Genomic DNA, 13,868 nt, shown 5'->3' with positions numbered 1-13,868 from the left:
CTTGAATGGAGTCGAGGGGGGAGGTAAAGCGACAAGTGTAGCATCTCTGGCGGTTGCAAGGGAAAGTGCCCGGGGAGGGGGTGGTACGGGAGGGAAGGGAAGAATTGACAAGGGAGTTATGTAGGGAGCGGTCTTTGTGGAAGGCAGACATGGGGGGAGATGGGAGGACGTGGCGAGTGGTGGGGTCACGTTGGAGGTGGCGAAACTGACGGAGGATTACTTGTTGTATGTGACGGCTAGTGGGGTGAAAGGCGAGGACTAGGGGGACTCTGCCCTTGTTGTGAGTGGGGGGATGGGGAGAGAGAGCAGTGTTACGGGGTATGGAAGAGACCCTGGTGCGAGCCTCATCTATGGTGGGGGAGGGGAACCCCCGTTCCCTGAAGAATGAGGACATTTCAGATGCCCTGGTGTGGAACGCCTCATCCTGGGAACAGATGCAGCGTAGACGGAGGAATTGGGAGTAGGGGGATGAAGTCCTTACAGGAAGCAGGGTGGGAAGAAGTGTAGTCCAGATAGCCATGGGTATCAGGTGTTATTTTTGTGCAAATTTACCTGAATTGCATTTGTATTATGATATTCAATTCTGCACAGTGTACCCCAGGAAAGATACACCAGTCTATGAGAGGATGTAGTTAAGATTCTGCAACATCTTACCAGGCTAAATGGCATGTTGGCCTTCATAGCGAGAGGATTTGAGTATAGGAGCAAGGAGGTCCTACTGCAGTTGTACAGGGCCCTGATGAGACCACACTTGGAGTATTGAGTGCAGCTTTGGTCTCCTAATTTGAGGAAGGACATCCTTGCTATTGAGGTAGTGCAGCATAGGTTTATCAGGTTAATGGCCGGGATGGCGGGACTGACAATATGATGAAAGAATGGGTCGACTGGGCTTGTATTCGCTGGAATTTAGAAGGATGAGAGGGGATCATAGAAACATAACATTTTTAAAGGATTGGACAGGGTAGATGCAGGATGTTGGAGGAGTCCAGAACCAGGGGTCACAGTTTAAAAATAAGGGAAAGGCCATTTAGCGTCATGTCTGGAGGAAATCAGGCACCGCTCATCACCTGGCCAATACCATACCTACGGTGAAGCATGGTGGTGGCAGCATCATTCTGTGGGGATGTTTTTCAGCGGCAGGAACTGGGAAACTAGTCAGGGTCGAGGGAAAGATGAACGGAGCAAAGTACAGAGAGATCCTTGATGAAAACCTGCTCCAGAGCATTCAGGACCTCAGACTAGGGCAGAAGTTCACCTTCCAACAGGGCAATGACCCTAAGCACACAGCCAAGACAACGCAGGAGTGGCGTCATGACAAGTCTGTGAATGTCCTTGAGTGACCCAGCCAGAGCCCGGACCTGAACCTGATCAAACATCTCTGGAGGGACCTGAAAATAGCTGTGCATCGACGCTCCCCATCCAACCTGACAGAGCTTGAGAGGATCTGCAGAGAAGAATGGGAGAAATTACCCAAATACAGGTGTACCAAGCTTGTAGCATCATATCCAAGAAGACGTGAGGCTGTAATCGCTGCCAAGGTGCCTCAACAAAATACTGAGTAAAGGGTCTGAATACTTATATAAATGCAATATTTCAGTTATTTCTTTTAAATTATTTTGCAAACATTTCCAAACACCTGTTTTCGCTTTTTTATTATGGGGTATTGTGTGTAGATTGATGATAAAAAATTTAAAATTTAAACTGTTTTAGAATAAGGCTGTAACGCAACAAAATGTGGAAAAGTGAAGGGGTCTGAATACTTTCTGAATGCACTGTATGTTGGCTAACTAAGCAATCTCATTCTTAACTAGGATTCCCTGTATCTATTCTTCCTATATTTCCATTACGAGCCTCCAGATTCTACCACTCACCAACACACCTTGCAATTTACAGCAGCCAATTAACCTTCCAACCTGCATGCCTATGGGATGAGGGTGAAAAATAGCACTCGTAAGAAAGCTATTGGCAAACACCATATAGACAGCACCAGAGGACAGATCACAGCTTTACTAGTTGTGCCACCTTTTACTTCCACTAAGATACCTATTATCCCCTCTTTTCTGATGGTAACGTAGAATTTCACCCATTTATAATTATAATGACCATTTCAACAGTGATAACAGCCGAGAAGTGTGTCATCTCATCTGTTCACCTCATCTAAGTTTCCCAACTCCATGCATAGGTTGTACCCTTGGTGCCCTAACCTTTCCTTAGTTATTCTCTTGCCCATATGTGTTGTCTGCCGATGCTAGTTCGGGCACCCTCCCAATTCCTTTTAAATAGATAGTGTATTTTTAAATTTAGTTTAATTTAAAGATACAGCGCGGAAAAAGACCCTTTGGCCCACCGAGTCCGCGCCGAACAGCAATCCCCACACACTAACACTATCCTACACACACTATGGACAATTTTACCGAAGCCAATTAACCTACAAACCTGCAGGCCATTCATGGCCCCGACCACGGGTGAACAAGGGAGGAGGACTGGCTGAACTTTGTGCCTTCCACCACAGTGAAGAATGCTGTGGTGGATGTTTGTGTTAAATCATATTGTGTATTGTGTTCTTTTTAAGTGTATCGCTGCTGGCAAATTCATTTCACTGCACCTTCAGGTGTATGTGACGAATAAAATTGACTGACTTTGATTTGTTTCCCTCCAGTTCAGGTGCAACACATCCCTCTTGTACAGGTCACCTCTGCCCAGAAGAGAACACAAATGTCCACATATCGGAATCCTTGCCCCTTGTACCAACTCCTCAGCCACTCATTAATCTGTCCTATCTTCATGTTCCTACCCTCACCAGCACGTTGTTCTGCAACCAATCTGTTGATCCTATCCTGGAGGTCCTGCTTTTTATCCTTTCACCTAACTCTATATTCATTTTGTAGGACCAAATTGATTTCCCTACCCATGTCATTTGTGCCATCATGCACAATGACTTGTGGCTGCTCACCCTCTCCCTTATATGTCATGTACCCGCTCCAAGACATCCTGGACCATGGAACCAGGGAGGCAACATGAAAAGGTTAAATGTTTTTAAATATATAAAAAATACATGGTGGAATACTTGACTAGGTTGTAGCTTGTATTCCAAGTAGTAAAACATGGCTTGTCTCAGGTGATGTATATTGAGACAATGACCGATGCCTTTGAAATGTCTTGTCCTGTAAGTACCAACTGATAAGATGCCTTTTAAATGTCTTGCCCCGAAAGTATCATCTGATAAGAGACAGATGCCTTTGAAATGTCTTGTCCTGGAAGTACCAACTGATAAGATGCCTTTGAAATGTGTCTACTAAATGATAAGAGACAAGCTCAGACGCGTCTGGTAGTGATGTATATTGGCTACATTTAGACCATGACTAATATCTTTGGAATGTGACTAAGTGACGCACGCACACAGTATAAAACACCATGCAAAGCTTTGTTCATTGAAGTGGTAGCATGGGGAAGTCAAGTGTCTGTTGCTTACTTGACTGGTATATCCCCGTCACTTCCGCCGGCCGATGATCTGTAAAGCTTGAGCTGGTTTACCTAACGTTTTTGTGAGTTGTCTGTTTATTAAGAAGTGAACCTTATCATTGGCGTAGTCGGCAGGATCTCACTGGGACCATCAACAGATGACTGTGTAAGAGGCTACAGAGTGACCAGGATCGGACAGGGAGAAAACAGCTCTAATTTGAGATCGACTCCCGTAGAATCTCCCGGGAACATCTGTGGTCCTTCTCCAGCGGTTGAGCTGGTTCCCCGCTGAAGTCCTTAATACAGACAACGGTAAGACCATTTGTGCATATATTTTGCTACCAAGAGAGTAGTCAGCGATTGGATAGAGCAAACTAAAAAAGTTTGTCGTAAATTATGTATTTTGTTACGAGGAGAGTAGTCGGCGATTGGATAGAGCAAACTAAAAAGGTTTGTCGTAGATTAATGAATTTTTGCTACTTGGAAAGTAGTTGGTAAGAGATTTTGCTGCTAGGAAAATAGTTGGTAAGGTATTTTGCTACTAGGAGAGTAGCCGGTAAAGTGTTTTACTACTTGGAAAGTAGAAGTAGCCGGGCTGAGAGAAACACGCGGTTAGATTGAGAAGTTGCCGGCAGCGAGAAACTCACGGCTAGGTTGAGAAGTTGCTGTGCAGAGAGAAACTCGCGGCTATGGGGAATAATCTGGATAAAAGTGACGGGGAAACACCCGTCCAACATATGTGTTATTTGAATCCTAAAAATAACAAAGACTATAAAATATTAAGTTATAAGTTAACCGAACGTTTGGGAGATGAATCCTGGTCAGTCGGAGGAACATTGAATGTAGAAACTGTTGAAAAGGCAGAAAAGATGAAAAAGGATGGTATACCTAAGGATTGGGATGTGTTACAAGTAGAATGTAATTGGCATGATAAAACAACAGGGAAAGGCCAAAAAAGTAAAGACCTGATTGAGTCGCAAATTAAGTGACAATTAGTAAAATGAAAAAAGGCGCCAAAACGAAATATCCCCGGGGACCCATTGTCTGGCATGGCGACCCTGTTTATGGAAGAGGGGGGATAAGGAACAAATTTGGGAGGGAAGGGGGAACAAAGTTGGGATTAGTGTACACCTCCCCTGTATGTCCTGGCGGCAGGAGCTACCACACTAAGATCCCATAGGGAGAGAGGGGGGGGGGGGGTTTAGAGAGACAGGGGAGAGATTGTGAGTGACCCAACGGTTTGTGGGGCGTGGCATGATCCTGAATGACAGGGAGTATGACCAATCACAATCTGGATCACTGTCTAATCACAGCGCCCAGGATCCTGACTGACAGGGAATTGGACCATCCCATTATGAATCATAATGCCCATTCCTAGCAGATGAGTGTTTTCTGTTCTGGGCTTGGTTAATTCTTTTTCATTTTAACTCTCTCATTCCAACAAGAAGACAACTTTCACAACTTAAAGACCACGCTGGCCACTGCTCTAGCCACACTGCTAGCCTCAGCCCTCCCAGTCCACCTGGCCATTGTTAAGTGCAATGCCCATACGAGTGGCGTGACAAAGTCTTCCAGGGGAATGCCCTAGCTTGCGAATTTTGCACATTGGTCCCCACATAATCAAAGATTCTAGTAGACAGAATGACCTTGCCAAGACATGGGTAATGTAAAGTTAATACAGAGGGACGCCTCTAGCGTGCAGCGCGATTTTTCGAAACAAGAGGGCTGCGCCATTGACTCTTTGATGGGCCTCTGACTCGCCCCTCTCGGACAAGTTTGTGTAACTGATGTTTTTCTGTCCGTTCTTTCATATTATATACATTGCCTTACGAATGCTGGTAAGGAGGGAAAACAATGGAGATATACCTTACAATTTCAAAACTTAATTGTGATCATTTTCCTTTGTGAAAATTCCATGTTAATTCAGTACATCACGTGTGGAATGGTGGGCAAGCTTATGAGTGTATTTGGGTGTATCAAAGTTTTAAGATTTTGAATAATTTCCATGAGGTGTGTATAATTGTGTTACTTTTGAGTGAGAATTTTGTTTTAAAGTGTGTGAATATCTGTGAGATTTAGCATATGGCATGAGGTGTGGCAACATGTGAGTGAATGTCCCAGAAAAAAAATGTTTTAAGAGATAGTGTCTCTTTAATAAGTTGCAGTTGTGTGGGGGTGGAGCCACACACAGTTAATTTATTTTCCTTTGTTCTTTGGATATGCTTATCTATTTATGTGGAAATTAAATGATTCTTTGCTTTCTTTTAACTCTTAAACAGAGGAGAGATGCAAATATGCAGTTTGTTTTGTATTATTGATGTTTGAAGTTTTTTTCTCTCCTATTTCTTATCTTTTGAACTGAGTTCAAAAAGAGACATGAATGCTTTTGGCATCGGTTAGAGTGAGATGAGATTGGAGCCAATATCACAGGAGAAAAAATGTTAATTTGGGAAAATTGTGATTAGTATACATTTATGCTAGGAATTTGAAATTATGAATTTGGGGAGATAGATTGGAACAACGGAATAATTTTTAAATTGTTTTTTCTTAAAAATGATCTATTTTTTTAAAGGGTTTAAGGATATTGGATTACTGATTTTGAGTTGAGTTGTTTTGAGAAAACTTGTTTTGATGTGATCATAGTGTTTATCTTTTAGAATGCAAATGAGCAGCCAGGTTCCTGTCTACAGGGAAGTAAATGTGTGGAGGCTTGAAGCATGTGCTGTGTTAGTGCTGTGGGAATTGGCAAACCTCTGAAGACTACTAAAACAGATGATATGGTCAATATCTCATTGACATTGTGGGACCTTCCACAGTTCGCAAATTGGTTACCCTCTTTCCAGATTATACCTCAATAGATTTAATTGGCTAGAAACCACCAGCAAATCAGGATATTATAAAAGTCATCACACAAATTTATTATCGTCTGCTCAGCAAGCCATAAACATATAGATGTTGAGCATTAGTTGAGCATGTTTAGTCCTTTATCCCCTTGATTAACATTCTCCTGATATGCTCATGCATCAGAACGCCCACGGTTACAAGCATCTACAGGGATGGCAACTTGTTTGGAATTCATTCTTGAAAATCAGGGATTGTTACATTATCAATTTTTACTTCTGCTCCCTACAATTGAAGAGATATTGAACTAAGGGAGACGTTACATTGAAGTAGAATGCTAACTGGCTGGAAGAAATGAAAATATAAACAATATTATAAAAAAAGAAGCTATTTTTGTTAGAATTGTAGGACAAAAGACTTCAAAATTCTGAATGGACATTGGGACGCTGTGGAAAGTGTTATGTAAGTCAAGCAATTAAAGCAGTGATCATGTTAACTAGTTAAAGAAAACAGGAATAAAACAATACAGAACACAATATCACAGGGTTACAATGTCATTTGTTGAGAATAAATGGTCTAATTGCAATATTTGTACTACTTTGAAATCCAATGCACAGACCTAACTATTTTTCAACAGGGCCATGATCAGACCATGATACATCATTTGTACAGTTTAAATATATTAGTTGTTCTTTTACAGAATATTTATATGTCAGGTGTCTGATATTAATATGCCTACCTTTATTTTCTTTCTGTGTTTGATTTTTGGAACATTTTTATCTGCAGGTCGCACTATTTTATCTGCCTTAATCCATTCATCATACCTGAAAAACAAAAAAGGAAGCTCACACCATGTGTTGGAATGATTAGCACAAGTAGTACAAAAGGTTCACGTATCACAATTGGCTCCCCACTGGAAGTGCAGTGTGAGTGAATCCACCGGCAGTGTAAACACTTATGATCAAAGCAAAGCTCACTTGAAATGAGAGAATACAAGACATGTATATAATTTAGCATTAAAATGTGCTTAATCCTGCTATGAGCCTCAGACAGAAATGAATATTAAAAGTTGCTGCCATGTCAATATGAATTCCAACAACATGGTCATCTTGAACAACACTTCAACATAGAAAAAAAAGAGAATAATTAATTTAACATAACGTTTTCTTTAACTGGTCCATGCAAACTAAATATGTGAGCAATGCTTTGAAATAACTTCCCCAATTAATTGGTAAAAATAAGCATGCATATCTTTCTTTTCACAAAAACAATTGAACAGCCCATGCATGGTAATGCCACTGTCAAAGTAAACAAGCCAGGGTTAAAAACAACCATGCTGCAGAATGGCTTTCTGGAACTTTAACAAATTAGCAAAATGTGTTTTTTGATAGGGTTCAAATAGGTTCTAAAATTTATTCCAATGAACCAATTTGCTCGAATTATAAACTTAAGGAAATTCTCAAATATGTGCAACAAAACATTTTTCCACTTGGGTAGAAAATCATCAAATGGCTTGTTAACAGATTGGTCAAAAATTCTGGAGAGCTGTGGGAGGGATCGGTTGGGATAGTGGGGGGGAGAGCAGTGCAAGAAAATACTGCGGTAGTTTAAAAAAAACAACCAGAGGAATTGTAAATTTTGCTCCCAGCTTCAACTCCATTTTAATTCTCCCCAAAAAACATTAACTCCACACCTTCCTTTTCTGAAAGGGAGAGTGATACAGAGCTGAGCTACTTCTACACCACTACGACAGAGCAGAGGGAGACAAGCCACACTTTCACCCACCCTCAATGCAGGCTCCACACAACATTTCAGGTTAAAAACAGAGCAGATTGTTTGCACAAGGAGCTCTGAATTGCTAGTGCCTCAACACTTAGTGAACCTTCCCATCAGTAAACGCATTTACTCTTAGGCAGCTAAGAAGAATTGCATGTCCAAGAGGATTCTCTCAAACTGCAACAGATGTGCTGTAGATAGTATTCTGACGCATCTCAGCCTGATATGCCAACTGCTCTGTTGTTGACTACCTGAACCTGCAGAGAATGTTACACTCAGTCCATCACAAGCTCACCACATCCTTCGATCCAGTCCATCTTCACGGTCCGTTGCATCAGGAAGGCTGAAAGTATTGTCAAGGATGTCTGCCATCCTGCCCATTCCCATTTTCTCTCTCCTACCTTTTGAGAGAAGATACAGGAGCTCGAAAGCCCAGATGACCATATTTTAGAACAGTTTATTCCCCGTGGCTATCAAACTCCTAACCAAATGTCACTTTCACATCCTCTTCCTGGAGGTGCTGCTATTACTCTTATAGCTCTACCTCATTCGGTTATTCCATTATCTTTTTACACTAATTCAGATTGCACTGCAATCTTACATCCTGCTGTTTTGCATTTGTTGTTATATTCATTGTTGTTAATACCATTACTGAATGCTATCTACTATATAAACTACATGTAAACAGGGAATTTCGTTGCATTCTGGTCATATGATAATACACTAATCTGAATCCGCATATTACTTCTGAGAAGCAAAGTGAGCAGAACCATCTCATGAGTAAACATGTTCTCACTGTGCTGGCATCTTAAGTCACACTAAGTTCCATACATGCAGTATTACTCTTGCTCATCTGTGCTAGCTCCCAAATTTTAATCCTAATGTTCAAACATATCCACGGTTGTGCCTCTCTTCATGTCTTAACAAGATTTCAGTGCTTACTGACTCTGGCCACTTGTCCTTTCTAATTTACACCACTCTCCCCCCAACCTGCAAATTGTTGCTTTCTCATCACTCCTCCAACCCCAAACTCCATATCAAATCTCTCTGATCTCCTTCCTTTACCAAGCTTTTAAACATCTTTGCTTGGTATTATCTCTTGTGGCTTAGTTGAATTTTGTTTAATATGCAGGTACTATCGCAACATTTAAGAAACATTTAGACAGGTACATGAATTGGACAGGTTTGGAGGGATATGGGCCAAATGCAGGCAGATGGGACTAGTGTAGATAGGATGTTATTCAGTGTGGGCAATTTGGGCCGAAGAGCCCGTTTTCATGCTGTGTGACTCTTTGACTCATTTCCTCAGTGAAAAGCCAAACCAAATGCAAGTTTATTTAAGGAACACGTCAGACATTCAATTTAACAGTTAGAAGCACTACACATGCCTCATTCTTCGGGCACCGATGGGATAAAGTAGTTACTACTTCTGCCCTTTGAAATTCAACCACTCAATTCTGTTAGTTAGGAAGAAGGATGTTTTTAAAGGTTGATTGGTTTGCTCCCTTCTTTGCCGTAGATGCAAAGCAACCAGCGAACCCATGCAGGCTTCTGCAGTTGAAAGGCATCTGGCGTTCAGACAACAAGGTACTACCTTCTCATAACCACTGGTTACCTAACCCAAGATGATTATGCCAGAGGTTTATCACAGTGTCAGAATCAAGGATAGACACCAAAAGCTGGAGTAGGCAGCATCTTTGGAGAGAAGGAATGGGTGACGTTTCGGGTCAAGACCCTTCTTCAGAATAGAATCAAGGATCCAGATTGGAGGATACAAATTTTCAATGCAATCTTTAAATTATACCCAGGGCCTCAGCCCTCCTTTCTTTTTCCCCATCTAAGTTTTTTTATTTACTAGAATCTATAACCACAAAGAAACAATCTTCAAGATTCTCCAAATCAGACTCCATGCACATGCCTCGTTTGTGTCAGTCCAATGTTGGCAGCAGTGCCTTCAACTGCCTAGGTTCTCCCATAGGCCCACTTTTTCCAGTTTTGCCTACTTCTCTGAGACTCTCTTTAAAATTTTCACTTGTATGTGGTCATAACTTCCATTATTTCCTTAGGTTTCTTGGTTTTCCTGTGAAAAGTCCTGGGGTACTTTTCCACATTAAAATGGTGTTTCGAATGCATGTTGATGTTGGTTAATATGACGTGTTCAGTGTAGATAGTGTTCAGTGAAGTAATGCTTTTATTATGCTCAGTTTCCTTGCCCCCTTGATTAAGGAATGGAAACACTTCACATCAAGCAAGAGCATCTCCGAGCCAGTAGCAATGGAAAATGAGGGAGGGTCAACAAAATTTGAAAAAAAAGTCAGTCTCTGCAGTTAATGCGATGATGCTTCCAGTACAGGAATCTAGCATTTAGCGGGACTAACAGCGTAATTTACAGCAGCAAGGCAGAGAGTAAAAGTGCAAATACGTCAATTTACTTCAAGGGTGGTAAAATATTACAGCAACAGAAGGAAAAGTGCTGGGCAATGTTCACTAGATCTGCAGAAAACCCAAGTCCTCCTGCACAAGTTCCAAAGCACTAACTGGAAGTCTACAGGCTAGAAGGATAACAAGACTATTAGGAAAGAGAAGGAAGATGCGCCATATTAATGGAGTGATTTAATTTGCATTGACCTTCCCCTTTAACAACTCTGTATGCGGTTTATACTTCTAACTCACCTCACGTTCCAGCCACAGTAGTGTACCAGGTACAGGACCATTCCACCCTCCACGTCACAATCTTTAATGCTGGCTTCATAGAGCTTCTGGTTCCTCCCTCGACCATATCTCACTTGGACTTTCATTCCTGGTGGGTAGCACTCAAATTCTTCCTCTTCATCTTCCCTCTCTTCACCATCATCACCAACCTCCTCCTCTTCATCTTCCTCATCCTCTTCATCTTCCTCATCCTCTTTACTGCTTTCATCCCTAACCCCGGACAAATGAAAGACATGTATGTTTTTAAAACAATATTAACAACTGCCTTTTGAATATTAAAAATGGCCACTGTGATGTGGTGAAATACTGCAGTATGGTTGTACTAGCTTCTCTTTCCAAAATATTACTAATGCTGAGCACCCACACCGTGCTTCCTTCTGCAGTAACTATAATGTAAAATATAACAGTGGAAACTTGTGCTGAAAGTATGCCCAAAGGATAAACAACTCTTGACCACCTTTTATTACCACTTAAAAGTGTTGTTTAAAAATGTTATTATATGGAAGTCATTTAATGCAGTATTATTTTAAATACATGAGGGGACTCCACATTTCCTAAGCAGCTGAAGCAGTTTGCAATGGTGCAGAGAGCCATGGGCAGACACTGCACACCCGAAGGATGGTACTGAAAAGTATGTGATAGTTGGAAGATCTGTCACCTTCCAAGGGAGGTGACAGAGACAGAGAAAATCCTTCCTCAGCACTGCACGCCACAACTGCCACACAAAGACACAATGTTCACCATGCATTATATACCCAATACTAGCACCATTAGAAAAACTTTTAAACTTGAATTAGAACTATACAATGCGGGAATGTTTGTATAATTCTCAAGTTTTCATCTAACTTTTATTTAAATATCTTATTTAAAAATAATTTTACTCAAATAATTTTTGAGTTGCATGGATGACAAGATCCGACCGAGGTGACAAACTAGATAATAAAAAGGTGCCCAAATCTTTGCTTATAAACCATAAAGCTCTCAGGTTCTGCCAATTCCTGCCTTTAAGGTCCAGCAGTGCAGCCCTACCTGTGCTTCTATACCTATTTTTTTTTCTGGTTTACCTTGTTTGAACATTTTGCAGGCACAGTAGCTTGGTAAAGAATTCATTTATTGTCATTGTTCCATGGACAGATGTAGTCTCAGTCTGTTAGGAGCAACCATCTGATACATCAAATTAATGGGAAAAGTGGGTTTCAATTCCAGGTATTTGAGGTTAACATAGAACACAACTCAGTGCAGCACAGGAGCAGGCCATTCAGCCCACATTGACCGTGCAGAATGTGATGCCAAGATCAACTCTTATCTGCCTGCATATATTCCATATCCCTCCATTCCTTGCATAGCATGTGCCCATCCAAAAGTTTCCTAAATGATACTATCATAATCTACCTCCACCACGACCTTCGACAGTGTGTTCCAGGCACCCACCACCCTCTGAAAAAAACTTGCCCTGTCTACACCTTCCGTGGTTGTATATACTTCTATCAGGTCTCCCCTCCACGTCCAGCTTTCGTTACCACTCTATCTACTTGTGTTGCCACTTTCAGGGAGTTATGGACTTGGACCCCAAGATCTCTCTGAACATCAATGCTGTTAAGGGTCTTGTCAATAATTTGAGATTTTCCCCTTACATCCATAAGAGGAAAAGATCAGGTATATGCACAGAGTCTCTTGCCCAGAGGGCATAGGTTTAAGGTGAAGGGGAAATGATTTAATAGGAATCTGAGGGATAACTTTTTCACACAAAGGGTGGTGGGTGTATGGAACAAGCTGCCTGAGGTGATAGTTGAGGCAGGGTCTATCCCAATATTTAAGAAACAGTTAGACAGGTACATGGATAGGGCAGTTTTGGAGGGATGTGGACCAAACACAGGCAGCTGGGATGTTGGCCGGTGTGGACAAGTTGGGCCGAAGGGCCTGTTTCCACGCTGTATCACTCTATGACTCTATTCGACCTCCAAAGGTGCAACACCTCATGCTTCCTCGGATTAAACTTCACCTGCCATTTCTCCACCCATTCGTTGATCTATATCCTGCTGTATACAACAGCCTTCCTCACAGTCCGCAACCCCAACAATATTGGTGTCATTTCCAAACTTACTAACCAACCTATCAACATTTATGTTCAAGTCATTTGTAATTATCACAAACAACGCAGATTCCTGTCGAAATCCACCGGTCGCAGACCTCTAGCATATATTCCTCCAACCACAACCCTCTACCAGTAAGCCAGTTTTTAATCCATACGATCAAGTTACTGGTAATCCAGTGCAACTTAATCTTCTGCATCAGCCTACCCTGGGGGACTTCATCAAATACTTTACTACAATCCAACACTGTAGATCATCAATCACCTTTGTCACCTCCTCAAAATAAAATCAATCAAATGTATAAGGTATGAACTGTTGCATAGAAAGCTGACTGTCTCTAACTAACCCATTCTTTTCCAAATGGGGGTAAATCCTATTCCTAAGAATCTTCTTAAATAGTTTCCCTAGCACTGACAGGAGTCTCACGAACATAATTCCCTGGATTCTCTCTACTTCCCTTCTTAAACAATAAAACAACATTAACTACCCTCCAGTTCTCCAGGATCTCGCCCATGAATAGTAAGGATGCAAAGATCTTTGTCAAAGATCCCATAATCTCTCTTGTCTCTCTCAATAACTATGGATACATTCTGTTAGGTCTTGGGGATTTATCCACCTTGGTGTTCTTTAAGAACCTCAACACCACCTCCTTCTTAATCTCAAACAGCCTTTACATATTTAACTCCATATCCTCCTTCTTGGTGAAGGCAGATGCAAAGTACTTGTTTGGTACCACACTTACATCTCCTGCCTCAAAGCACAAATTCCGTCCTTTACCCTTGAGTAGTCCTATCTTCTCCCTGGTTACCCTCCAGCTTTTAATGTAGGTATAAAGATCCTTGGGATTTTCTTTAATCTGCCTCACCAGTGACATTTATTGGCCCCTTTTGGCCCTTCTAATGGGCTGCTAGAGTACTTTCCTCCTTGTTTTATATTCTTCAATGTTCCTGTCGGATTTAAATCCTCTTAAATCTTGTATACGCT

At 41.5% G+C, this 13,868-nt stretch overlaps 1 protein-coding gene across 3 annotated transcripts in view; it reads right to left on the bottom strand.

Moving 5' to 3' along the window:
* arid4b (AT-rich interaction domain 4B) overlaps positions 1 to 13,868 on the bottom strand; it is a 140,937-nt gene that overhangs the window by 33,326 nt on the left and 93,743 nt on the right. For 2 of the 3 annotated variants that reach the window (XM_033021779.1, XM_033021780.1), the window contains 2 exons: positions 10,753 to 11,001; positions 7,043 to 7,127 (listed from right to left, as the gene is read on the bottom strand). In XM_033021779.1, coding sequence (XP_032877670.1) covers positions 7,043 to 7,127; positions 10,753 to 11,001 — 334 coding nt within the window. The remainder of the gene's footprint in view (positions 1 to 7,042; positions 7,128 to 10,752; positions 11,002 to 13,868) is intronic. The other variant, XM_033021782.1, reaches the window with a different exon arrangement.

Source organism: Amblyraja radiata, chromosome 5 (assembly GCF_010909765.2).
Source record: "Amblyraja radiata isolate CabotCenter1 chromosome 5, sAmbRad1.1.pri, whole genome shotgun sequence".
In the NCBI taxonomy this organism is placed as follows: domain Eukaryota; kingdom Metazoa; phylum Chordata; class Chondrichthyes; order Rajiformes; family Rajidae; genus Amblyraja; species Amblyraja radiata.
Note: the sequence above shows the minus strand (reverse complement) of the source record. Positions and strands in the feature narration are given on the sequence as shown.